Below are 27,439 nucleotides of genomic sequence, written 5' to 3'. Positions count from 1 at the left end.
CCGCTCTCGAAGACCAGCGCTCCAGGAAATAACAGCTACTATTCCAGCGACAAGTCGGCCACATCCCCCGAAATAAAATATAGTAAAGTAAAGTTTAAGCATTGAAAAAAAAGTTATGCTGTACATCGCCATATCGGACAGATGGATTTCAAAGTCGTGGTTCAAACCGAGCGGTCTGGCCATCACTCAACAAGTGTACCAGGAGGAGTGTCTTGAGAAAATTCTTCTGTCGTTCTTAAAGAAGCACCATGCGGATGGGAAGTACGTCTTTTGGCCGGACAAGGCGTCTTCTCATTACGCCAAAAAGACGCTGGAGTATCTTGAGCAGAAAAAGATACCACACGTGCCGAAAGAAAGGAACCCGATCAACTTATACCTGTGCCTTCCCATTGAAGATTTTTTCGGCTCCCTCAATGCCCTAGTGTACGTGTAATTCGCGGGCCAAGGATACGAAGCAGTTGACCACCAGTGTCCCCTGTGCCATTGTGGCAAAGGTTACCAATATATTGACTACATCGTTTGATTGTGCTCAAAGCCTGACTCTAATCATCGGAGAAGCAGAGCAAAACTTAATAGAGTTTTACAAGCATATGGAAGACCACCCGATATGCCGATCTGGAACACACTGGCAACTAGGGGGTGGGCGTAGCGAGGTTGGTAAATTGATTGCCTTCTACGCAGCACACCTGGGTTCGAGTCCCGACCCCGCACATAGGGTTAGAAATTTTTCATAAGAGATTTTTCTATCCCGAAGAGGCGAATGCCCTTAAGGTTAAAACCTCTATAATCGAAAAAAAACACTGGCAACTCATGACCTTCAAATCCTGAACGTCATGTACCTCTTTCTCGAGTCGATTAGAGTAGATCTATAATGTTTTTCTTCTACTAATTTCTACTTAGCAAAGTAATACACCTCACATCTACATCAGTACCCCCAATTCTCGTTACAAAAAATTTTACTGTTACGAGAATTGGGTCTTCCTCGTTGCAGACATACCATCTGTAACGAGATTCGACGTCGGCGCGCATGAAGGAATTGTGCTAATCACCCAACGAGCGATCTACTACAAGGACCACCAACAAGCGCCATGTACCACCGAACCGACGATCCGACATGCGGACGCGTCATCAAGATCCACGATACGCCCCATAAATCACCATAAATTATTTCTACTACTTAAAATAGGGATAATATATTGCGCATTTCCCACCAACCTGGACTCCACACTTTCGAAGTGCGCGTGATTAAACTGCTACCGCCAACTGCGAGCTGTCAAAACGCATGTATTTTGATTGATAGGGATGGTACTTTCATAGAAAACTGGTCTGTCTAACTAAGCAGTCTATGAGAAGAAATTAAAAGCAGAATAGTAAGTGCGCAGTGCGGTTAGAATCCAGTTTTTGTGCCACAAGCAATACTGATACTCCGCAAGGCTCCTAAGCCAACTAAATAAAGTCGAAGGAATAAAAAACCTGTTTTAATCAACCTAGTGGTACAATTTTTTCTTTCTCATTTATCCTAAATTTGAAATTAATAGCTGGTTACGTTCAATATAACATTGCGGGAATGTCTATTACAGCGGTTCTCAACCTTTTTTCGTACCACAGACCCCTTAGAAATCTTCTTGGGTTGGTACGGACCCCCACGGATAAACATTGAGTTTGTATGCTATCAATATGTTATTTTCAGTTTGTAAGGAAACAAGACTTGAAATTTTAATCTGCACTCGGAAAATATATTTTTCTTCGCGGATCCCCAGCAACGACTTCGCGGCCCCCTAGGGGTCCGCGGACCCCAGGTTGAGAATCACTGGTCTATTATATTCTTATTACACTTGGTAAGTATATACAAGTGCACGACTGGCACGAACCTGATGAGCAACATGTGGACGTTGACACACTTGAAACAAACAAAAATACTATATTTAATTAGCTTAGTCAGCGTGAGTTCAATGTTGTCTTCATGTAACCTTATTTTGGAATGCGAGATGATGGGGGAGAGGGGAGGATGCGAATCACCTAACTTATTTTGGTATACTGAGTGGGTGAAGGGAATACGGGTGTGAGGTTGGTCTGAGAGACGAAGAAGTGAGAGATGAGGGATGAGAGAGTGTTGGGGGGGGGAGGTGGTGAGAAGAAGGAGGGAAGAGGAGTGGATGGGGTGGTGCAACACCCAATTGCATAATATATCTTCCATTTGAAACTAACCTATGAAAATTGGTTCATTCATCACCGAAGTGGCTTTAGTTCTGGAATATGCCTGTAGCCCAGGACTTTCAGACTTATCAATAGTGGACCAATGTAGTCAAAGCTACTTTGCTTATTTATTGGTGTTCTACACCAGCAAATCCAAGTAATATTGAACTCATTTGAATATGTATTACATCATTCGGGTACACAAAAAAATATTTTGCGATTTTAAATTTATTTTCATGTACATATTTGGAGAATTAATATAAATGTAAAATTAAGTTCTACCACAAATACACACAAATTGTCGTGCTTTCTTCAACGAATTTTGTTATAATATTACACGTTGATTGAAAATTACAGCTTCACAAACGGGATACCAATGCACTTTAATTTATTTTTAATCCAATATTGCTGTAAAATAAATAACATGTAATATTACGCGAACGAAAGTGTAAAATCAAATGCTTTTTGATGCTCGCATTGAGTGCATCGAATTGTATGTTTACATTCGTATTGATGTCGTTTAAATTTCATTATTTTGTGTGATCGCACTCTTCAACCCGTAACTCCGGAACCGAAATTCAATAGCAGCTTATGGGAAAGTTATACCGTTCATTTGAAACTAAGTTTGTGAAAATCGGTTCAGCCCTCTCTAAGAAAATTGAGTGACATTATTTGACACACACACATGCATACACAATTACACACAGACATTTTCCAATCTCGGCGAACTGAATCGAACTGGTATATGACACTTGACCGTCCGGGCCTCGGTTGCTAGGTCGATTTGTGGAGGGATTGCTTAGCTTTTCTTTATACGAGAAAGGCAAAAAGTTGCAGTGACACCAACGATTTCTATGGGTATCAAGCAAAAATATCCGTACCCGCCCATTTTCACCCAGTGTCATATGACACGACCGTTATCTAGATTCTCTGAATTGGATATGCTAAGCAGTTCTCTGGAGAATTAACAACATATTATTTTATGTAGCTTGAAAATTTCTACGTCCATTTGATCCGGCCAAATGTACCAGATGAAAATACCGTTTGTGATCGAAAGTTTTTCACCGTTGGATCAATTAGTATATAAGTGGTAAAAATTTTGCGAATCCTACTGGATACGGCATCCATCGCTGCCGAAACGATAGGTTATTCCTGCAAGCTTAACATATGCGTCTGAAAGGAGTTAATTGGAATTTTAATTAGTCCCGGAAGTAGCATATGATTGTTATACTCCCGAATGTAAAAAAAAACTTCTATTTTGCCTTTCTTCGATTGTAGATGGCACAAGATTTCCTGGTATAATTCAAGGAAGAACAGCTATAACTTCAACATCGCTGTTAAATGGCTCTTAGGGCCGATTTCTTCACTCTCGCTTAACGTTTAAACCAGGTTTACCAGTACGTTTAAACCAGGGTTAAGCGCTAAACGAGCGTGAAGAAATCGGCCCTTAGCGTTTCGTCATCGTTGAATCCTTCTCTGCTCCAAAATGTCCGCCTTATTTAAAGGTTTCCCAGCGGGGGAAACATTTTTCATCGATATTATTTTTCACTATTCCGATTGCAAAAATTGATATAAACATAACATATTGTTGCTTAACAGCCGAAAATCAAAACAAGAACAAAGAAGTGCTGCTGGAAAAATGATTATACGGTCTGTATCGAGGGGTAACTCAATGTGCGGGTAACTTGCGATAAATTATTCGGACACTTTTTTTTCGGCATATTGATCTAAGTTTCTGGTCGTGTCGTTGGTGACACCCAATCGAGATGACAAGCAAAACATCACAGCTAAAACAAGAGCGCGTAAATTGTACACAAGCTAATTAGCGTTCAGCATCACATAAGGTGGACACAAAAGCGGTAGAAAATCTTTTGGAAGCTGGCAATGGGGAACTCTAATAACATGATTTTTTTTAAATTCTATAGTTAGTGAGTTGCAAAAAGAAATATAGTTTGTCCATTTATATAACAACAGAGTGCACTTAATCTTGTTTGATCAATTTTTGACCGGTCCGCTCTTTGGTAGCCCCTGTGCAATATTATACCTGTTATTAATTTTCTTCGATTTAATATCGTAAATAACAGCGACAAACACAATTGTTATTATTAAATCATTAAGCATTTTTTGCAAGCACAATGTTGGACCAAAACTTGAACCGTCTTGTTCTCGCTGTCGTCAAACGAATATTTATTTTTTGAACTAATGCCTCAAATCCTGTGCAAACCGGTTTCAGCATTTCGTATAATAATTTGGGGTACAGGTCTCATTTTCACCATGTATTTGTTACCACCCCACAACGTGAGCGCCTGTTATGCTTGGTTTTCGTTTTGTTCAATCGTTACATTTCGTTTTGTTATTCTACTGACTGTCAGGAACGAAACGAAAATATTTATACTAATTAATGCACAATTGATTGTAGTTTAAGAAATTATCGAATCAGTGCATCAGCTTTTAGAATGTCTGTTCAAAATAAGCCAATCACCCTAAGTGCTTCTTCAGCCAGCTAGCAGTTAACGGATTTCGGCACTGGTCGGCCAATATGAGTTGCACTTGAACATTGGTTCATGATGTTAACAACGAACTTTGCACGTCTTGTTACAGCAAATTAAGGCAATCTTAAGCAGTCAACAGAGTTGTGCAAGTTCAAGATCACGTGTGATTCAATTGGTTAAAGGAGGAAATATGTACCTACGTATGTGGTGTAAAAATTGAAATACATCGCCCGGTCGAGGTGTTAGCGGCTTTGGTCTTCATCTCAGAGGCGGTTGATCTCCTTGTAGACTCAGCTTAGATACTTTTTGAATTTAATGCTCATGTACTATTTTGTGACTGAAATGGCATCTTGGTAGTATCCTTGATTGCAAGCACGAATTTGATCCAATTGAAAAAGGGTACCTCTGTCAATGCATATCACGAGTTACTTTTACATATATGGGATATTTTATACATATCAAGGCCCGGTTTGGTTTGGATATCTTGCGAATAAGCTTAGGTTAAGGTTCCCTGATATGAACCGCCTAATTCTGCCATTTTGCTTTCATTTAGTTTTACACTATTGAAAAAAATTTAGAGTGTGCTTGAAAACCCATAATTTTTCACTAAGGAGAAGGAAAATGGCATTTATTTTTTGTGTTTTACTGTTTTGAAGAGCATCGGATAACTAATTGTAAAAATAACCTTCCAGTGGGATCAAAAAATTATTAAGTCAGCAGGCCTGTGCGCATAAAATTCCCAAGAGTTTTGATTTTTTTACGTTTCTTATAGAAACCCCCAAACTTTAAAGATGTTTGCCGAGGTGTATTTGGGTACTAGTCGAGTCAGCTCTACAAATTGTTTAAATGTCTGTTATCGAGAAGAAACCTGCAACAGACACCGCTGCCTGCTATCTTGTAGTGTCGGATTGGTTTGGAGCAGTTAAGCCTACAAACTAAACCTAAACCTCGTGTATCTCGCAAATCCTCATCCATCCGGGGTAGATGTTAGGCTCAACCTAAGTAGGGATTTTGCTTTTGCTCTTTTTATTTCGTGCTAATCGTTCATGTTTTTTTCATTGCTGCTTTTTCTTGTTTGCTGTCCAACCTTCGCGGTATATCTGACCTGCTCAGGTCTGCTGTAAATATCGCCATCTGTCGAGACAGAAACCGATTCGGAGGTGTGGACCATAATGGTTTACATATAACTATTTTCGCAGGGTTTCTTATCTTTCCTGGCGATACATGTTCCTATGGATTTGCTAGCTGGTGAGAGTTCTCGATATTTTTCTCGATGCTGATGCCTATTTTCGCGAGCCATTCAGCTGTCAGCCACTGCGAAGGAGAGATCATCGGTTGTGAAATTTATCCAGACTACGATATCCCGATTGTCTCCGTCTTCGTGTTCTTCAAAATCCTCATGAGAGTGGTTTGAACCCCCAAAACTCTAGGTACCGTCGTGCGGGGCTACTTTGGATGTGTGGGGGCTACTTTGCACACTATAGTTTTTCAATATTTACTAACAGACGCGCGTTTATTAGTTTAATTATACTTTTGAAACTTGTAGAGCCATGTATTTTAACCATGTTGCATATGTCTTTTGTCATTTTTCTTAACACTGTTTATACCAACAAACAAAACACTTCAAGGGTCGATAAAAGTGATTGGAGGCTTGTAAAATGAGACTGCTCGACAAAATAAAAAATTTTAAGTGTACTGAGACCACATACTGATTTTCGGAAAGAAGAAAAAAAAATGATTTAAAACGGGGTCTTCCGTTTATTTCTAGTACGTCAGGATCGGTTTCTAGGAGCATTTGAAGGTTTTTGTGCGATGAAAGATTGCGTTTTCAGGTTGTTTCTAGTATATCAGGATCGGTTTTTATGAGCATCTGAAAATTTTTGTGTCTTTAAAAAAGTTGTTTTTAATATCATTATCAACAACTTTACGATGATACCAAATTTCTAAATTATGGTTTGAGTGTATTCTTCGTAATTATTTCCAAGAGATCCAAAATTGTTGTTTTTCTCTGTATTATATTGTATAATTTCTTTGAAGACATTGAACCGTTTGCGAAATAATGTGATCTTGTCCGTGAAAAAACTGGTTTCGAACCTTTATTTCAGAATTTTTGACATAAAAAGTGCATAATTTGAGAACGTGGCCTTGTGTACTAGTTATCAATTTAGCATTTAAATGTACGTCAAAATAGCCCCTTATTTCACTTTCTTTATATTGTGAAATTTTCAATCCCACCGTGTGGTTATTTTTATAATTGATAATACTAAAAATCTTGAATACCTATTCTGACACACTAGAGATAAACGGATATCGCCATTTTTCATCATTTTCCTTTTTAATCTCTACGAAAAACAATATGCAGTCTCAACCCACTCAATTTTTTTTGACAAGTAGCGTTGTAAATGTTAAATTAAAATACATCACCCATTCATCGTATTTTCTAAAATGAGGGATTTTAGAAAATACGATGAATGGGTGATGTATTATTGTTGAAAAAGCCTCTGATATCAGTATGAATTAATGATATTTCAATAAAAGTAAATAAAACTGGATAATTTTTATTTTATATCGAATTCAAGAAGTGTGCAAAGTAGCCCTCAGCTAGTACACATAAAATATTTTTAAACGCTATATGAACAACGTTTCTATGTCTGGACCAATTCTGCTCATATTTGGCATACATAATACATACACGATGACGATAAATCTATGCTGATACAAATCCATCAATTATTAATTCGTCAAAATTGAAAAATTGACGGTATTCTGAAAGTCAGAAATACTGAAATAAATGCCCAAAAACAGTTTTTTACGGTTAAGATCACATAATTTCGAAACCATCAACTTTGGAGGTTTAGTATCTTCGATGAAGTTTTATAATATAATATGTACACCGCATCTTTTGAAGCATTCAATTTTTATGAAACGAACCTCCCCCCCCCCCCGGAAGTGATTATGGTAAATCAATTCTTCAAAAACAGCATTTAGAGACTCGGTGTTTTCAGTAGCGTTGTTGAAAATGATATTAGAAGCAATTTCAAGCCAACTTAGTATAATTTCTTTATATTGTACGTACAAAACTACATGCATTTTGCAATTCTGGCAGGCAAATTGAGAGGCGTGTTGAATTATTCCTCACATGAACCGAGTAACCGAATGCTAAACTGAATGTAAACTAGTTTCAAAGTCAATCTAGATTAACGATATGTATTAGGTTGTTTCAATATCACCAGTGGTTCACCACTCTTTTACGGTCACGACCTAAGAGAACTGCGTTCTGTGTTTTGTTCTGGACATGATGAAATAACAAAAAAAACAGCGGCGGCTGACCATTTAGAGTCCTGCTAATAAGTATGTACTACGAAACAACAATTAGCAGGATTTAGCGGGACAATGTTTTTGTTTTGGCTCAAACAGCTTAGTTTTCAAGTTGAAAGTAACAGTCACAGTTCGATCATCCGTTGATGTAAAAATATTTAAAAAATTACCTTTTGATTCGTTTGATCTGTTTGTCTGTCTCTTAGGAAAATAGATTAGTTACCTAGTTAGGTACATAAACAGTCTTGATTATCTTGCAAAAATTAACAGAATTGCGCATTATTGTACAATTATTCTGTGTTTGTTCAGGGACGAATCAGGAAAAATTTCGGGCAGTGAGAAGGTTCTAAAATTTTGTTTTTGAAATGAACATTGTACAATTGTAAAACGTAATAACCTCACGAACACAATAATATACTGTATAATATGCAATACGGATTTCGATCTGGTTAAATCACCGCCAATGCTCTTAGTGATTTGGTCGACGCGGGATTGTTAATGATATACTATTGAGATACCTAACATAACGATCACAATATGTTACTGCGAATAGTGCTGTGAGTTCCTCACGAGCTATGACAGTAGGTGTTCCACAGGAAAGCAACCTTGGGCCATTGCTGTTTGTAGTATAAATAATTGACCTTCCTAAAACAGTACCAGTAAGACCATCAGCTCTGCCATTGTCATGCTAGCTAAAAAACGATGCCACAGTTTATATTAATTGAAGGTCAATTGACTCCTGCGTGTAGAAGACAAAAGGTTAAGTCGCCGGGAAACTTTGAGCTTGCTCATATGACCCTATTTCACGCTTTTCTAAACTGTCTTCCTTGAACTCCTTGCTTTTTCTTGAGTGCTATGTCTCTTAACATTTTAAAATGTTTCACATCTACTCTTAAAATGGCGAAATTATTCTTGAAAAACAGCGATTTCGCAATTTTATTAGTAAAATTTGAAATTATTTGAAAAATTATCTCAAAAACTCAACGTAGGAGTTAGGCATTTTTCACATAGAATGTGTATGCAAAATTTGAAATAAATCGGTCAAGTATTTTTTGAAAGGCAGTGAACACCGCACATCGTGTTTGTTCCACAAAAAGCTTCATCACAAAGTCGCTTGTAGATATTTTTGCATGAAAAAATTACAGAATGTTATTGAAATGAAGTACAAGTACAAAAGTTTCGAACAATTCGCTTCACCCACCTTTCTAAAAAAAATTAAAGCGCAGTCCACTGGACCTAAACACAGATAACGAGAGAGATTTGGCCCGATTGATGAGAGGAAGAGGTGACGATCTGCTTATAGGAGACATTGGGGGTCGATGGGTCAATTGGGAGGTATTGGAGACTGCGGCGGTGATCACAAAAACTGTTGGGAACATGTGATGGCATCATCACAGTTCCTCGATGGCGAAGTGCTTAACGCACCCAACTAGAGACTGGGAGATCGCAGGTTCGATTCCTGATTGATGACATATTGTTTCTCAGTGTTTCCAATAAAGGTGAATTTTCACCGTTTCTTCATTCTCACCGTTCCGGTCATTCTTTCTCTGTGTGTTTTCCAGTGGACACGTTCATAAAAATCCTTAAGAAAGGGAAAAAACAAAGACTCACGTCCAAACAAGGAATGTACGATTCTTTCATTCATGGCATTTCTGCTAAGAATTCTTCTCTGTTCTCAACCAATGAAATCGTTGCATCATCAAGCCAAGTTCAGATGGAAATGTGGATGCTAAGCGGAACGAACAAGTGTATTTTTTTGGGCTTGATTCACACACATACATGGCAAATTCTCCCCATCCTCACCGTCACCTCACTTGAGTCACAGTCACCTCACTTACTAGTCACCTCACTCCCGTAGAGGTATTTCGAGACTCACTTTAGGCGAGGTGACAGCTGGGTGCCCGTCGTCACCAAGGTGATTCTCGGAATCGCAAGTGCACTAGTCACCTCACGAAAATTGTAAAGTGAATGCTAGATTCATCTATCACTCACCCGGATATTTCTAAAGTGCATCGCGTTGTCTATCAACAGGTGTAATTTAGTATAAAATAATAAATTATTGATTAAAGCCATTTTGTAATCCAAGATGGCGGCTTCCGATTACCACAAAACACTGAAGACGACCATCAATATGGGTGTCATTTAAAAGGTATTGACCCTAGTAGCAATTGAGGTTTTATAGTAGTTGCATGGCCATTCATAAAACATAGATAGCGTACTATAAAACTTCAGTTGTTACTGAAGGGGATAATTGATGGTTGGCGCCATTTTTAAATCGAAGCTGGCGGCTTCCGGTTACCACAAAACACTGACAACCACCATCAATACGGGTGTCATTTGAAAGGTGGTCATTAGTAGCAGGCGAAAATTGATGATTAGCACCATTTTTAAATCCAAAATGGCGACTTCTGGTTACAAAACATTGAAAATCACCATCAATATGGGTGTCATTTGAAAGTTAGTGATTAGTAGAATGCGAAAATTTATGATTGGCGCCATTTTGAAATCCAAGATGGCGGCTTCCGGTTACCACAAAAAACTTAATACCACCATCAATATGACTGTCATTTGAAAGTTACTGATTAATAGAAGGCGGAAAGTGATGATTGGAGTCATTTTGAAATCGAAGATGGCAGCTTCCGGTTACCACAAAATACTAGAAATCCACATGTAAATATATTCCATTTGATAGGGGGTTTGTTTTGATTATAGTGATTTTTAATTGTAATTTTTTTTTAAATTATGAGCAGGAAATGTTTGTTCTGTTTGATGTGTTTGTTGTTAACCAACCTCCTATGAGATCACGGTTGATAAAACCCCGGAAGCACACTACCCCCAGAATCCAGCCAGTATATGTTTTTGTTTTTCGATTATAGACGTTTTAACTTTAAGATTATTCGCCTCCTCGGATTAAAAAAATCTCCGAAGAAAAATCTATAACCCTATATGCGGGGTTAGGAAATGGGCCCAGGTGCGCTGCGTACAAGGCAATTGACGTATCAACTACGTTATACCCGCCTACACCCAGCATAACTTTTAAAACCCACCACTAGATGACATCGACTGACAGAGGGAAGACATTGGTGCGGTGGCAATCAGTTTGATTGAGTAGTTTGCATTGCATCATATATGAAGACTTTTTTCATTAGGTCCAATCTGCAAATGATAGCTCTCTTTTTTCGCTTTTTCTTTCGATTATTACTGCGAAACTATACAACTTTTTAAACATTTATCAGTATGTTTCGATAGACCAAGGTTTTTACTAGATTATAATGCATACAGTTGAAGGGAAATCAGAAAGGTGACCGAATAATTCGCGGAAGAGAAATTAAACAAAGAGAGAGATTGGAAAAGTCTTCATATCGCAGACGACATTTACAGGGTGTATACCTTCAAATTGTCTATTTTGTCCGAATATTCCAATTACACTACGGAGAGTTTGAGTTGCAGCTGAGTTACTGAGAAACATGGTCGGTACGGAACCACGTTACCCTATTCGTGCTAATGAATCTGTCGTACTACAGTCCACACGAAAGCAATAGCTTGCAGCCTTGCCCTTACTCACTCTATAATCTCTTTATATTCAGGAGAAGGAACTCATGCATTAATAACGGTTTCCTTGCATACAGATGGCTATAACTAATTATAGCATTACTTCGTATTTGTGAGTTTTTCGAGACTAGCATTTATTAGGTTTCTTGCTTTTAGCTAAATGCATAGTTTTTAAAGAACAGTTCTGTGACGAGTGAAAAAAATCTACCTATCGAATACTCAAAAGGGCTACCTATTGGACACAAAGAATAACATTTTTCGGATGCGAAATAAGTATCGTTAACTTTTCTCATCTCCTCTTCATTTGCAACTTATACCATGATTGCCTAAAATGCACCACTTGAGCGAATTGATTTGGTTCATCTCCTCTGGCACAAAATCCACGGTACTGACCAACAAGTGTTGGTTGTAGTATATTTCGCCGGTTCTTATTCTAGAAGTTATTCAGGGAACGCTAGTTTCACCATATCAACAAATCGCCTGCCAGATCAGAAATTTCTTGGAAAATTTCAACTTTATCTTCTTTCGGTCATGGTCCGGAACGTAAACTATAACTTCGTACCGACATATTTAGATCCAGGGAGTAGACGTAATTGAACTGAATGATTCAAAACACGTAGACACCAGATTTGGTGTTTTGTACTTTGTAACCATGTAGTCTAAAACGATTTATGGCTTTCTGAGTAAGTTTCGAGTGTTTTAGCGATATCCTGGGTTGACATGTTCGGTTGGTTCATTAGTTCTTGAATATCCCTACACTTGTTGATAATAATAAATATCAAAAATCAGCTTGCAAACAATCATTTAACGATATGTTATAGATCTAGTTAGGGGAGACTGAGGAGACTTGATCCCCGGGGAGACTTGATCCCATCATTGTAACTCAAAGGCGGATCAGAATACATTAATGGAATATACTAGAAAGTTGCGCAGTTTTATCTAAACATATGTTTCTTTAACAGAAAAAAAATAAATTGGACATGTGTTACTGAATTTTTACCGATTCAAAGAAAAAAATCTCGGAAGAACTGAAGAAGATTTATTTTCTAAATTTTCAAACTTTTATACAATTGATAAAGTAACCCACTACATACTATATTTTTGTATACAGAATTACTGGAGTATGTCAATTATATGAATACGTTATGATTGAGCTGATTTTTTTGTTCAGCTACACTTGTACCTAAATTTGCTGAAATAGATGCTATGGGTTCACTTGATCCCTTCAAATTTGTAGAGATTTGATCCCCTTCGCCATGCTTCATACACACCACTGAAAATAACCAAATTCACACCAGAACAATTGAAGTCATTGTTGCCATAAAATAACAAAAAATACTGTCAAAAATGAACGCTTCATCGTACAGAAACATAACTGTAATTGTTTACTACAGTATACGTAGCAACCATGCATCCCACATTTGACGTTCCTCAACCATAATAACGACATTGCACAGAGATTTGGGGAATTCGTTAAAAAATCTTGTGAGAGATGCGTAATATGTAGTAACAAAAATAGTAATATGTAATCACAACAATTTAATCAATACCACAATACATTTATAACATTGAATGGGGTTAGGTACCTATTTTTGTCCTATTAGGGAGAATACCACATTATTTCATTATTAATTTTATTATTTCAGCTTCTTTGCTTTGTTATTAGGAGCCATTTTTTATTTCGATTATAGAGGTTTTAGCCTTAAGGTCATTCGCCTCTTATTAAGAGCCAATATAATAACAAAATTGTCTTGAGAATGGTGAATATCTTCTGTTTGAGCGCAGCAAAAACTCTAATCGAGTACCCCAATTATCGCAACACCATTTGAGCCAATGCGTTGAGCAAAGATGGCAGAAGCTGCTCTAACCAAAGGCTTCAGATGGGTAGGATGATAATAGAAAAAGGGTAAAAATAGGCTTACTACCCTACATGCTCTTTTAAACACGTTTTCAAAAAATAATCAAGTGTCCCCAAATTAGGGATAGAGTCTCCACTAATCAAAGAATTTTCCAGTTTTTTGTTGTTTTCCAAAAATGCTCATAGCTCATGTCCAGTATAATATTTCCATGAAATTTTTTTATGATTATCAGTCAACCCTAGAAACAATATAAAACTACAAAAAATACATAGTTTTTGTATCATTCCACGGAGTAGTATTGAAAAATAAAAAAGGGGATCAAGTCTCCTCAGTCTCCCCTATATCAAATTAATAAATTATTTGAGCCTCTTCTGAAGTACAATCATAGCAACGTGCCTCCAAAAAAACACCAGAAAACACTTTCCATCATCCAAATATTTTTTTTTTTAATTCGTTTATTTGACACGGCTCATAGCGGTAGCTTAACGGAGCCGTGGATCTTTTATGTTTACAAATGTAAAAATAAAAATGTAAACAAATATTATTATAATATTGGATCTCGTGCGCATAACTTTTTATTGCGAGCGGAGACCTTCTTTCGCGGGGTTTGCTGGCAATCTGCATTTGGGGGGTAATTTAATTCTTTTTTATTTTTCACGTCCAGGTCGAAGCCGGCTTGATGTCCGCGATCAGATGTTTTTCCCTGTCTTGCACTTATTGTTGACCAGCGTAAATCCGTCACTGTTATATCCTTGCCAATGTTGCTTACAGTTGATTTTGCGGTAGTGGATGCTTCTTTTGTGGTTGTCATTATGGTCTGTGCAACTGCTGCCACAAATTCGGACACCGTTTGTGGTTCAGGCATCGGTATTGAAAACTCTGTTTTGGGTTGGTTTGCCGTAGATTAGTTGGCAATCGGTGTCTTCCTCTGCATCTTCCGCGCAAGGTTGTCCATGATGAGTTATCTGATTACAATACTTGCACGTAGGAGTTTGCCCCTCATGGGTGCATAGCGTAGTTTGCATAATTGTAGTTCCGTGAGTTTTGAGTTTTATTGTCAAGTAGGAGGGTATAGGCCTTTCAACCCGCATCCTCACTACAAAAACGCCTTTAGGAGTACCCGGGAAGAAGTTTCTCCAAGTATCAGGTGTAACGGATTCTACTTCTCCGTATTGCGGCATGCATTTTGCAATTGGCTTGGGAGGGGTACGAGATGATAGGTCATATAACCTTACATCTATATAATCATTCTCAATATATACGCGAATCTTAATTCCAACGTTGTCACTTTCAACCACGTGTTTTAAGTTCTTCTTCAAAACGAAACGCTCGGCTTGTGCTAACGTGTTGAATGATATTAACACTGCACTGCGAAGATGATGATACTGAAGAACCAACACTTCCGTAAGTCTAAGTTGCATTTTTACCTTCAGAAGGTATTCCACTTCACTAAAACTCGGTCGTTTTAAACTAAATTTAAAGTAAACGACCGCAGCGTTGGGTCGGAGTAGAGCTTTTTCGTCAACTTTACTCATGATGACAAGAATAATCCGATGTTTCCTTTGTTCTCGAGATAATGCACACTAGATCGAGAGGCCTGTTGTTCACTTGGCTCGATTGTACGTCTGACTGCGGCAGAAGTAGAAAGTAAACCCTTCTAAATATTTTGATTATTCGCACCGTGCAAACTCTACGCGAATTTTTACTACTCTAGGGGTTTGTGAAGTATCGTGACAAACCTACATTTACAAATGTTTTAAGTGGATAGGAATTTTAGCATGCCGTTGCTAATTCAGTTTTGAGAGATTCTTTCCGGATATTCTTGTCCTCATCCTCATATGTGGGTTCAATGAACATGGCGCACAGACAAACAGGCGTAACAGATCAATTAGTTCTCGTGGATAAGAAATTTTCGTCGTCAAAATATCGATCTGCGATTAACATATAAATAAATTTCAGGTTTGGTTCTTCAGATACCTTCACGAAGTTGGCAAAAGTGGTTTTTCCGATTAATTAGAACGGTGTGTTATTGAATTATCACCTAGTTACGTTCGAAGAAACACTCCGTCCGGGATGCGAAAATACATATTCTAGATAATTAAAAAATAGCATTAGCGTAGCATACAGTAGTGAAATTGGTAAGTAGACATGAAATTTTGCTTAGTAATTACTTCATACGGGAGATATAAATTGAATATCAAGAGATTGCCTCGATCCAAACATTGTCAGGCAAAAAAAAAACTCCAGGTCATGCGAGATTGATTGACAACAGACAATCTTCTCAAAGCGATTGCCACGCGCATGGTTAGTAACAGAAGAAAAGCTAAATACCATGACTATCCATTTCACTGTTTTCGTGATAGTGGAGCTGGACACGTGTGGTTTGTGCGTAAAGAAAGGTTCAACATAATATGAGATGATAATGCAAAAATAGAATGGTAGTTTTTTTAAGTGATCTAATACTATCTTCTACACTCATATTTGTAGGGTTTAATAATAATTCCCAACTTTTAACGATCGATGTTGAATTCAGCCTGTGATTCTGGTTGGATGGGCATTTGTTTGGAGGATTCGGCACATAACCAGTTCACTATGGGGAAGTTCATAGACCCAAAATTTTATGATCTCCAATTGGGCCATTAACTGAAGAATCTTCTTTTATTACATTCATCGAAAGAGTTCAATTTTCTAAATATAGCAAAATATATTTTAAATCCATAAAACTTCAGAACGGGTTTGCGTTGATTTTCTACAAAAATGCACATTATCGGTTTTATGGCTTCGGCCACAGGGGTTAGCATCTTTGAAAGTTAATCCAGCCAAACGATTGAAGTTCAGTTTGATCCAATGTACCCTGTTCATTTTGTTTCATAAAATGCTTTCGCTGTATCATTTACAATTTTAAGCTCGACTACTTATCTCTAATGATTTTGTGATGAGTTTGAATCTGAAAAGAACGAAACAAGTTGTGTATTTTCAGCTTTCTGTTTTTTATTAACAAAACCAAAACACAAACTATCAAATATATTGTTTAAAAGCCAAGAGAACCAATTTTTTATATATGTGGGAACTTTATATTCATTGTTGTATAAAACAATAATGATTGCAATATACTCGTATTAACTGTTGATGAAAAGTTTCAGGTTTAAAATTTCTGCATATTTACTTTAAGTTAAGAGCAGCTCAATTAAGAATCTTCCTTCTAAGACAAATGCTTTGTTAAAAAAAATTCTAAAGTCAATCTGCCATCATAAAAAGTGAGAGACAGCAAAAGTGACGTTTGATCACTACTTTTTGCCATAACTGGTTTCGCCAATAATTTTGGTTTGCGTCAACGAAAAAATATATGCGGCCTGGTCGGCTCAAGTGCGGTGTTGGCATCTGGATCACTGAAAGAGCGATATCAATAAGATTTGATTTCTCAATTGGATAATTATGTTAATCTATAACATTCAAAATTAGCATATTTGGCACAGCATTTTAATAACAACAAAGTCAGAGTTTGCCCTGTTCCCAAGCACGTATAGCAAGTTGATTCACCTAAGCTACAAGAACATGAAATGAAAGAGGGACATGTAGGGTACTCGGCTCATTTTTGCCCAAACTCAGTTTGCCAATTTTTCCGGCTGAAGACAATGTGCTAGCGGGGGGTGGGCGTAGTTTAGTTAGTAAATCGATTGCCTTGTACGCAGCGCACCTGGGTTCGAGTCCCGACCCCGCACCTAGGGTTAGAAATTTTTCATAAGAGTTTTTTCTAACCCGAAGAGGCGAATGACTTAAAAAAAAAGGTTAAAACCTCTATAATCGAAATTTAAAAAAAAAAAAAACAATGTGCTAGCTACAACAATAATCGTTCGATATGTAGTGGAAAATTATAGAACAGCTTAATGATAGCACCGCAATGTTCGAGAGAGATAGTAATTTGTTACACAGCTTCTTCAGCTTAGGAACGAATCAAATACCATCGATTGAAGGCTGACTAATAATTGAAATACTGCGGTATCCTACAAATTAGGTTTAAAAAGGCAAATCACCCTTCATGAAATGTTTTTTTTTTCTCGCACGTTTAAAGGTCTGAACGTGTCTTATGGCTCGTTGTCCGTTGAGAATTGTATCTAATTCTTCCATTCTATCGAATCAAAAGAGAAACTTATAACCGTTCAATGTTTACGTCATAAACACGAAAAGTGGAAAACACTCTGTACAGGGAAGGTGATCTGTTGCTAGAAGAAATGCGTCGGATTGTTCGAATTACTTCATATGATCCAGCTGGAAGAAAGACCAAATACTCGATTGTAATAACTATCGAGGGATATCGCTCCTGCATAGCGTGTATCTGTATATGGTGCTCTCCCGTGTACTGTTTAGCAGACTGTGTTGATAGAATCATTTATGTGTTACTATGTTTTAATTGCCGCAAGGTTCTACTGTATCAATTTTGTTGGCTATTTTCGGCAAATTTGAGACTAAGAGAAACGAAAGCAATGAAATTGAAAGACGAATAGGTATTCTAGAGCGAATCAGTTATAAACTTAGAACGGAAAACTAGAACTAGGCAGGCTCATATGGGCATGATCGAAAGGAAATGTGAACAATTCTTTGCCTTCTGCAGAGTAGGAGTTGGGCGTTGCACCCAAGTCTACCGCATGGTCTATGGTAGAACATAACTCATCATCATGTTTTACCGCCTTAAAATAAAGCTCAACAATTTGCAATGGAGCTTCGGAAGTCTAATCACATGATTTTGATTTGTATTTTATAATTAGTTCTTTGCACTTAATGATGTTGGGTGGGTACAAACATATTCAAAATATGGGATATGCGGCATATCACTTGAAATTACCCTAAGCATGATTTTTTAGCGACGCTCATGCACATGCAATTTTTCGATACGGAACTCGTGTTACTCTGGTTGAATATAGTTGCCCTTATCATATCACAGAGTTGCTACAGTCAAAGGACGCTATTCATTTTGAAGACGACTCCAGACATCTGTTTAAACACTAAGAGCACACTTGTTTTACGTTCATAGCACCCAAAATGAATTAGATGCAGACCTCTTTTGATGACGATGTAACATATGAAAGGGGAAAAATTGTTTTACCATAAGGAGTTCTAAATGATAGAGTTGCGAAATAAGGAATATCTCGTTTACATCATCCGATTTCCGCGAACATTTGTCCGAAAATCTTCTGTAATCTTTGATTTCGATGAAACTGTACACTTTACAACGCTATGTAAGACTAAACATTTTCCACAACCAATTATAGTTACTATATTCATAGTTCGGCGGACATAAAAGTCGGAAAACTGGCAGCTCATATTTCTGGATGAAAACAGTTTCACCCCATGCAAATGTTCAAGCACTAGCTTGGTTTTATTGTTATCGGCGTGAGTAAGAACTTTACATGTACGTATAGCGAAATGAATTTGAAGATATGACGTGGTTTCATACTTGTGCCAATACCTCTCGTTTCTTTTCGTTTATCTAGTCTCGATAACACAAGAAAAGAGTATAATAATTATCTCCATAATCAGAATACTTTTTCCATATACATCCAAATAGAACGTGTTATATGACGTCATGATCGATTGGTTCCCGCATTTGACATCTTCAATCGGCTCCGCTCAGTGTCTCCGCCTAACTATGAATATTGTAACTACACAGTTGAGATAATTTTGACTCAAGTGCAATTTTTTCAAAGAGCATAGGAGCTCGGAATGCATCGTTTAAAAAAAATATGTTTCGTTATATGTTGCAATTTCCGAATTTTTTATAGTAAAATTATCCGGCCATTTTGTCGTGGGCGGCCATTTTGTCCTAGCCAACATCTGCCTTTGTTAAAATAAAAACAACCAGTAGATATAGAACACTAGATTAGTATTGTCGCTGGTATCAGTGGTAGGAACATCATTGTTTTGATCCAGGTATATAACTGTCAAATGGGCCAAATAGAAAAAAGCAAAAAACATCCTCTATCGTCGTTTCATAGCGACTAATCATTCTGGTGTCTCAATGCCAGCAAAACAATGGCCATTCGTGGCTGGTGTATTTTCATTACATAGAATGCACAAATTTTCTAAACCTGAATTGAATTTTGATAAGTTTTCATTTCTTTGTGCGGCATTTACAAAATCTTTCATTTCATAACAATAACAGTCGAAAATTTACACCGAGAAAAATCGCTATATTGAATCTACTGATTTCACACATGACTGTTTGCAATTTGTAGCAGCACATCAAAATTATCTGTCACACATAAATATCATGTGAAAAGTATTGAAATTGCTGTGCCTTAAATCAAAATTATAATAGTATGCCACATACAAATTTTATGCATAGCAAATTTCACATTATTTTTCGGTCTGCTTCTCGTTTTTTCTGCTGTAAATTTTATGCATGCCTTGAATGCATAAATATCACAGCAGTATAAAAGAGACGGAAATGAAAAATATGCAAACTCTGTATTTCACCAATTTGAACATCAACTAAACTAAACGGCTGCAAACAAGCTAAATTTTTCTGTGTGTATCAAGAATGTGGACTGAAGACTTTTACCAGATAAACGTGCGGCATCTTGACAGATATATACAGAAAACAAAACAAACATGTTTTGAAGCGAAAACAATGGGAACACCAGCGACAATCCTAATCTAGTGTTCTGTATCTACTAAACAAACCAATGCTATTGCATGGGCGACATGGGCCTAGAAGCGGCTAGGCCCATCATATGTTGTATACTGTCGAAGTCTGTATATCTCAGGCCCCTGCTAGGCAGCCATTTTGTCCTAGTCAACATCTGCCTTTGTTGAAATCAAAACAACCCAATGCTATTGCACGGGCGACATGGGCCTAGAGCCGGCTAGGCCCACATATGTTGACTACTGTCAAAGTCTGTATATCTCAATAGCGGATGACAGGAGTGACACCCTCCTGGTATATCTCCATAGCGGATGACAGGCGTGACGCCCCCTGCATTTTCCACAAAATGAAATGTTCATCTTAAAAAAATAAATAACAAAAAAAGATAAATTAAACATTTTATATGTAATTGTATTACGGGTAGTTTTGCTGTACAAAATATGGCAACTGAACATTTTTTGCAAAGTAATTCATGCAGAAACTTTTACGTCTTTTTGAAAAATTGCGCTTGTGTCAAAATATTGTAACTATCAGAGTAATACAGACCACAACGGCAATTTTCTCATGGAATCCTTAGATTAATTCTATATGATGTAATTCGAATCTACCGTAGTAAATTTAGGTTAGGTTTCACAGTGCTATAAAATGAAATAAAATGAATATACTATTCAAGTGATCTGTTAAAAGTTTTAGGTCTGGTCAAATACAACACGAAACCTCGTTGAATCAATTTGACATACCCTAAAAATCTTGATTTATAGAAAAAACTTTCGGCGAAATTTTCCATGCAGTCATTTTTCAACCAATTTTCAATTTTTTAAGTGTTCTGAAAAAAGAAGAACTGACCTTTTGCAACGATATGCTATGTTATGTTCGTTTGTGAAAAATACTATGCAGTTTTGCTCAACATTTTTGTTCAGAAACGACTTTGTTTTGATAGAAATTTTGAGAAAACATTTAATTCCGAATAAAAAATCTATTTGTCTTCAAAATCGGTTGAAAAGTTATTTTATACAAATTGGAAACTTGATCGCATGAACTTTTAAGGCAACGGTCTCATATTAAATTTTCGAAAGATAGTATGTGTGTAAAGTTAGAAGTTAAAATTGTGAAAAATAAGGGAAGGTATAATTCTAGAATCCTATAGTGCACGACAATGCCTCACTAACCCCTTTAGAGTCCAAATTTTATGCATAGCAAATTTCACATTATTTTTCGGTCTGCTTCTCGTTTTTTCTGCTGTAAATTTTATGCATGCCTTGAATGCATAAATATCACAGCAGTATAAAAGAGACGGAAATGAAAAATATGCAAACTCTGTATTTCACCAATTTGAACATCAACTAAACTAAACGGCTGCAAACAAGCTAAATTTTTCTTCGTGTACCAAGAATGTGGACTGAAGACTTTTACCAGATAAACATGCGGCATCTTGACAGATATATACAGAAAACAAAACAAACATGTTTTGAAGCGAAAACAATGGGAACACCAGCGACAATCCTAATCTAGGCATGAATCAAATTGGAAAAAAACTTAAACTTAAAAAAGTCGGTTCCGATAGCATAAGGTACTACGTCACTTTACGCTTGTCCGGACATGCCGCAGACTCTGATTATTCGCATTTAAAAATATCAAAACTTAGTGACTCCTGCGGTAGAAGATAAAGGGTTAAGTCTTCGGGAAACTCTAAGCTTGCTCATATGACCCTATTCCAAGCTTTTCTACATTTTCTTCCTTCAGCTCCTTGCTGCCAAAAGCAGTATGTACATTTTCAAAATATACGACTTATGTTCACATATTATGGGTAGATTAAAACCAACCCCCCCACAAAACAAAAATTAATCGGCTCGAATAAATTTATTGATGCTGACTAATCAAATTATATATTGTACAAACTTCTTTTGGAAGAATATTGTCTGATCGCTACATGGAGAACCTATTGTTTTAAGCATCAGGAGGATTTTTGGAAAATTGTAGGAATTGTAACTGATCTCTTAAATATGATCCCATAGTTGTCAAATTACATCAAATAAAATAACAGCCTGAATTATTATGAGATCATTTTTGAAGAGCCGTTCCAAAATATGGATCAGCGACATTTTTTTCGAATGGAAAGCTAAGTTTGAACAGGTTGCTTGTCCATAAAACAATTTATTTTTGATACCTTGATTCATTTTTTGACCAGCGAAGGACGAAATTCCAACATTGCAATAATAACTGCAGCCCTAACGCCTACCGAAAAATTGCATACAATTCAATATTTGCGGTAAATGTATTTTTTATGATAAGGCGTAGTTTTGATTAATAACTAGAATAATATTTCTAAAAGTAGATGAGAAATGATGAGAAATAACATTTTCCATTTGTCTATAGCTAGTCAGAATCGCTTTAGGTGCTTTTGATTGTTGTTGTATTATCAATTTTCTGGATAGCCTCTTAGCAGAAATGGGATTACCAAATCTTCAAAAAAAAAATCAATTTGGTGGTTATTTTTTTGTATGCTGATTTTTTTAATGGTGTAGTATAATTTCGTAAACAAGAACTCGTTCTCAAGCTGTGAGCTTTGATAGTAAAGAGAAGTAAAAGAAAAGACCGAAAACTTTTTTTTACGGTCCCAATCACATTCACTAGAAACTGTTAACTTTGGATGTGTAGTATAATTGAAGAATTTTACAACGTGAAACACACATGTTCTGATAAAATAATTTTGACTGTAAACTCGCCTAGAAGTAATTAAAGAGAATTTACTCTTCAAGCAAATTTAGTTCGAGACTTAATGTCTTCAGCAAAGTTTTCAAAAATATTATTTCTAACAACTTTGCTGAAGACATGAAAACTATGTATATTCAGAGCATAGAAATGTATGAGACTATATGTCTGCTGTTAATAAACAATAGAATGCACATTTTATTCAAAGTATAAATCTCTGAAGCGTAGACTAAAAAGTTATATTAACAATTAAAACAAATTTCCGAAATACCGTTTTATATCTCGATATGCTGCATTCATGCAGCTTTCATATTATCAACAAAGTTTTTTTAATGATGTTATCGTCACTTTTACTGAAGACACCATTCTCTTACTATTTTTGAATAGTTAATTCTCCACAATTACTTCTTTGAAGTTGTGGAAATCTGCACATGCTCATGTTTCAGAACTTTCAACAACATATCAAACTTACATTAAATTTAAGCATTTTCGAAAAATCAACGATTTTTATATATTAGAATGTAGAAATCTGATATAAACTTTAAAAATCTGAGTGCGGTCCCTCAGCATTAAGTAGCTTAAAAAGTTTTTCCTCAAAAAAATCGGTAAAGGTGAACCACCGGCCAAAATCCTGTTAAAAATTGAAAATCCGTATGTAGAGTGATCCGTATATCCTTATATTCAAGATTAAAATGCGTCTAGAATATCTCGTAAGAACCGGCTATATTTTGTTTATATATTTTATACCCCACGGTGTTTTTGAGCCGCAGATTACGATTTTGATATCAGATTTTCAAAATTCGAAATGCCGGATGCAGATTGGCCGACATTTTAATCTAAATATGAGTAAATTTTCGCGAATGAAGATTTAATGGTTCCAGTGGATGCCAATTACGTTTATAATGTATCGAATTTCAAATGGTGTGTAGTTAATTGAATATGACAAAAATACGAACACAAGCGAAATACTAAGTTAAAGCTAAGATTCATAGGATTTGTCTAAAATCCATTATTACAATGAAACGTCCATTAAAATATATGCTCTATACTTGGTTAGAACAAGCACATACAATTTTCTGGTACAGGTTGGAGCAACCAAGTTTTGTTGTCATGCTTGTTGATATAGTACGACTGGCAACCGTCTCAAATACAAATTCGCCAAGCAGGACTGTATACCAAAGTGAGCTTTATGGCCAAGTCACGGCCGGAGTATTCAGTCATATGATTCATCTCTAGATGTATTTTGCTTTTGCACGATCAAACGTCAGTATTTCCTGGTAACGTCTAAGGTTTAACTGAGAAAGCTTGAAATATCGGCCATCTTGTAAAACACACCGTTTGAAAAATCTTCATGAAAATTGATCAGCAATACTCCACCAATGCCCCGAATACATTGATTCATTTTCATGAAGATTTTTCCAACCGTTGTTGGTAAAAATTGCTTTTTTCATTTTCAATGATGGCCGCCTATTGAGACGTTCTCGGTGGAATCTTAAGCATAGTATTACAATCGATTTTCTATACATATAAATAAAATCCATACCGTCAGTATAACTTTCCATTGTTCAAGATTCTAAGCTGGCTTTTATCAATACCCAACTACACTTGAATATTACTGATGTTTCGAGAGCTCGATAAAAGATATGAGTAAAACGCGGCGGTTTAAACCGTTTATGTGTACCAGCCAGTGGCGGATCCAGGGGGAGGGTCTTGGGGGTCCGGACCCCCCACCGAAAATTTTTAACTTCTTGAGAAATTTTAAAATATTTATTTTATTTTAATTTCAAAATTATTCCAAACCAGATTCGATTACCAAAACTGATATTAATTAAATGATGATATTACATATTACGTATTGTACAATGAACATTTCAAAGTCGAAATTTTGGACCCCTCCGAAATTTTTTTCTGGATCCGCTCCTGGTACCAGCTAGAGGTGTACGCCGCGCCGCCGATTACAGGTAAAAATCGACGGCGCTATTTTTACCTGGAATCGTCGGCGCGGCGGGCACCTCTAGTTCCAGCACCTCAAATATGAGAAATTTTGATCATTTTCCTTAAAATAGTATGCGGCAACATCATCTGAAGGACAATATACGTACTAGAACACAAAGGACTACCATGAAATTTTCAACTTTTGACCAGGATTTTAAGGAAAACCGGCACTGTGCGACTCTTCCAACGAAGAGCTCTAATTCGATTATGAAGCTTGAAGCTTATATTTCACTATATGAACCCGTACGGTTTTGGGAAGCATGTTCTATTCTTCCGACTTTAATTTTCGATCGCTCATTTGAACGTCTATAATATAAAGTTAAGAATTTGCCTCTCGGCATAGTTGCAATAGTATAGACGCTGGTCCTGGAAAGGAAATACTACTTGCGTTTACACTTTAATAATTCGAGAAATTTGCAATTCAACTTTCTTACATCAGTATCTGATTCAGCGTCAGATAAAATTAGGCAATGTGGCCTTCATGTACATAATGGGTCTAATCCTATTTACTTCTTAGGAAGAACGCATCGAAAGCTAGCGCCAAAACGAGAAAAAAATGTCTGAACCAAGCTTGGGCTAAGTTTTTCGTTTGAATTTTATTGATAAGAGTATGTGGAAAACCTCCATCAATAATTGTATTTATATAAATGTCGTGTCATACACACATCAGAACTAAGTTAAATGTTTCTAATTTAAAGAATTCTTTGAAAACACTCGCATTATGTTACTAATGAGTTGCATCCGATTCATCGAACTAATCGATTAGCACAGAAAAAATGCTTGATTTTTGATTAATCTATAAAACAGACATTCCTAAATGACGCCAAGCATGAATTGTGCCTGACGATCGACACCTGTCGTCTCGATCAACGGTTGTCGGTGTCCTTTCAGAATCCATTGAAATTCTGTGAGTATGAAGCCTTTGTTTAATTAAGCAGCTTAGCGTACTATTGTTTTCCACAATTAATTTAGAATGTCATTTGAAAGGTGATGAAGTGCCTTTTAGTAATATGTTTGCATTCAAAAACTCAAAATAAAAAATGCAATTAAAAGAATCTGAAGAAAAAGGTTTAGGTAAGAGATTTTCCCTAGAATGTCTTAATGTATGGAAGACTTACGGGCAACTAAACTGTCTATCTCGTAAGGAAGATTCTTTCTATAATATCTAAAGCAATATTTTTTTAGTAAATTTAGTTTAGTTTTCAAAATGTTTTTCTACATCGTGTATCGATGCATTTTTTATGATTTCCGTTGTTTTAAATGAACACTTCGGCAATTTTCTAAAGGCTGTTTAGAGGTCAAATTTGTCTCATTAATTTACAATTATATTTGATAGAAAACGGTATAGGTATAGATTCAGCTGCTTTAAACTTAGAAAATTAAGTATAGAATAGACTTCCACACCGACAAAGCTTCATTACATTCTGTGAGGGAGCTGCTAATTTCCTAGACGAGTCGGCGCAAAATCCGTCAAGTATGTATGCTTCAGAAACTAACATTAGCTTATCTATCCATCAAAAACATTTCTACCGGCTTTTTCAAAATCTTGAATTCGCACTGTTCTACTCGTACTATGCTATCGGCTTATAACAATGATTAATTACCAATCACATCGAGAAAGGCATTCCACTTGTCGCTGAAGAAGGAGCTGGTATTGGCGTCTCGCAGCGCCCCTATCGATACGTTTGCAAATGGATCCAACATTTTCGCCCAATTCACTTTCTTCGCGTCTCTTTCACCGCTAGAAAACACAGATCACTTCACTATTCAATGGTTGCACAGTTAAATTATTGTACAACACTTTGCTTTGCACTGATCAATTCTGCCAAAAAATCTCTTCACTTCACTTCGCGCACCAATCACCGCGAGATCGATTTGGAAAAGCGTTGCGAGCCGCCGGTTGTCCGCGTGCTACTGAAGCCAACGTGCGAAATCTTGGGTTCTAACTCAAGTCGGTTTGGGAGTTTTTTTTTCGGCAACACAGGTGGTACGTTGCTAGCGACGCGTAGCACATCTTGCATTTGTGTGGTTATAAAAGTGGCGGCTTCGTTGAATCAGCGAGCGAACGCGTCCTGGGGGCTCTCGGTGAGATGTGTGCAAAGTTCGATTTCGTCTGGCCATCGCTGTGTGCTCTGTCCAACGAGTTCGATCGCTACCCATGTTGTGCTGATGGTGGTAGTGTTGATGGTGTAGGAATACTTCTTCGGCGGATAATGTTCGAGGGGGTTCGGGAGACGCGATCATAAATATTCTAAGTAATGTTTGTATCCTATCGTTATACAACGTGGATTGATCAAATTGTTGCTTGGTTTGGTGAATTTGTCGAGATGGGTACCCACAGTTCCGCATGCATCCATTTATCGAGAGTTAGCTGATCTTGACCTTCGAACGTTCCTTTCTAGGTTTTTTGTTTTGCGTCTCACGGTAAAGTGCGTTCGGGCTAGTCCGTCTGTAATTGCCGTAATTACTCAGTTCGAGGCCTACAATTGAACGTGTAAGCAGATTTAACGAACGAATTCATAGTTCAGGTAATACTAGTTACAACCATTTCATAGGGTATCCGTTCATTATTAACCAAATTTTACACACGGTTATCATTCTTCAAGTGATAAATTCATTATTATGCTGGCCGAATTTGCTGGTACCGTAGTTATGTACGACTGAAACTGAAC

General features: G+C 36.8%; 1 protein-coding gene across 1 annotated transcript in view; it reads right to left on the bottom strand.

Moving 5' to 3' along the window:
• Nucleotides 1-26,823, bottom strand: part of LOC131684301 (fatty acid hydroxylase domain-containing protein 2-like) — a 48,115-nt gene extending 21,292 nt beyond the window's left edge. The window contains exon 1 of the mRNA XM_058967035.1: nt 26,372-26,823. Coding sequence (XP_058823018.1) covers nt 26,372-26,471 — 100 coding nt within the window. The 5' untranslated portion in view covers nt 26,472-26,823. The remainder of the gene's footprint in view (nt 1-26,371) is intronic.
• Between the last annotated feature and the right edge of the window lie 616 nt (nt 26,824-27,439).

Source organism: Topomyia yanbarensis, chromosome 2, assembly GCF_030247195.1.
Source record: "Topomyia yanbarensis strain Yona2022 chromosome 2, ASM3024719v1, whole genome shotgun sequence".
Lineage (NCBI taxonomy): Eukaryota > Metazoa > Arthropoda > Insecta > Diptera > Culicidae > Topomyia > Topomyia yanbarensis.
The sequence above is the reverse complement of the archived record's forward strand: the minus strand, read 5'-3'. Positions and strand labels throughout refer to the sequence as shown.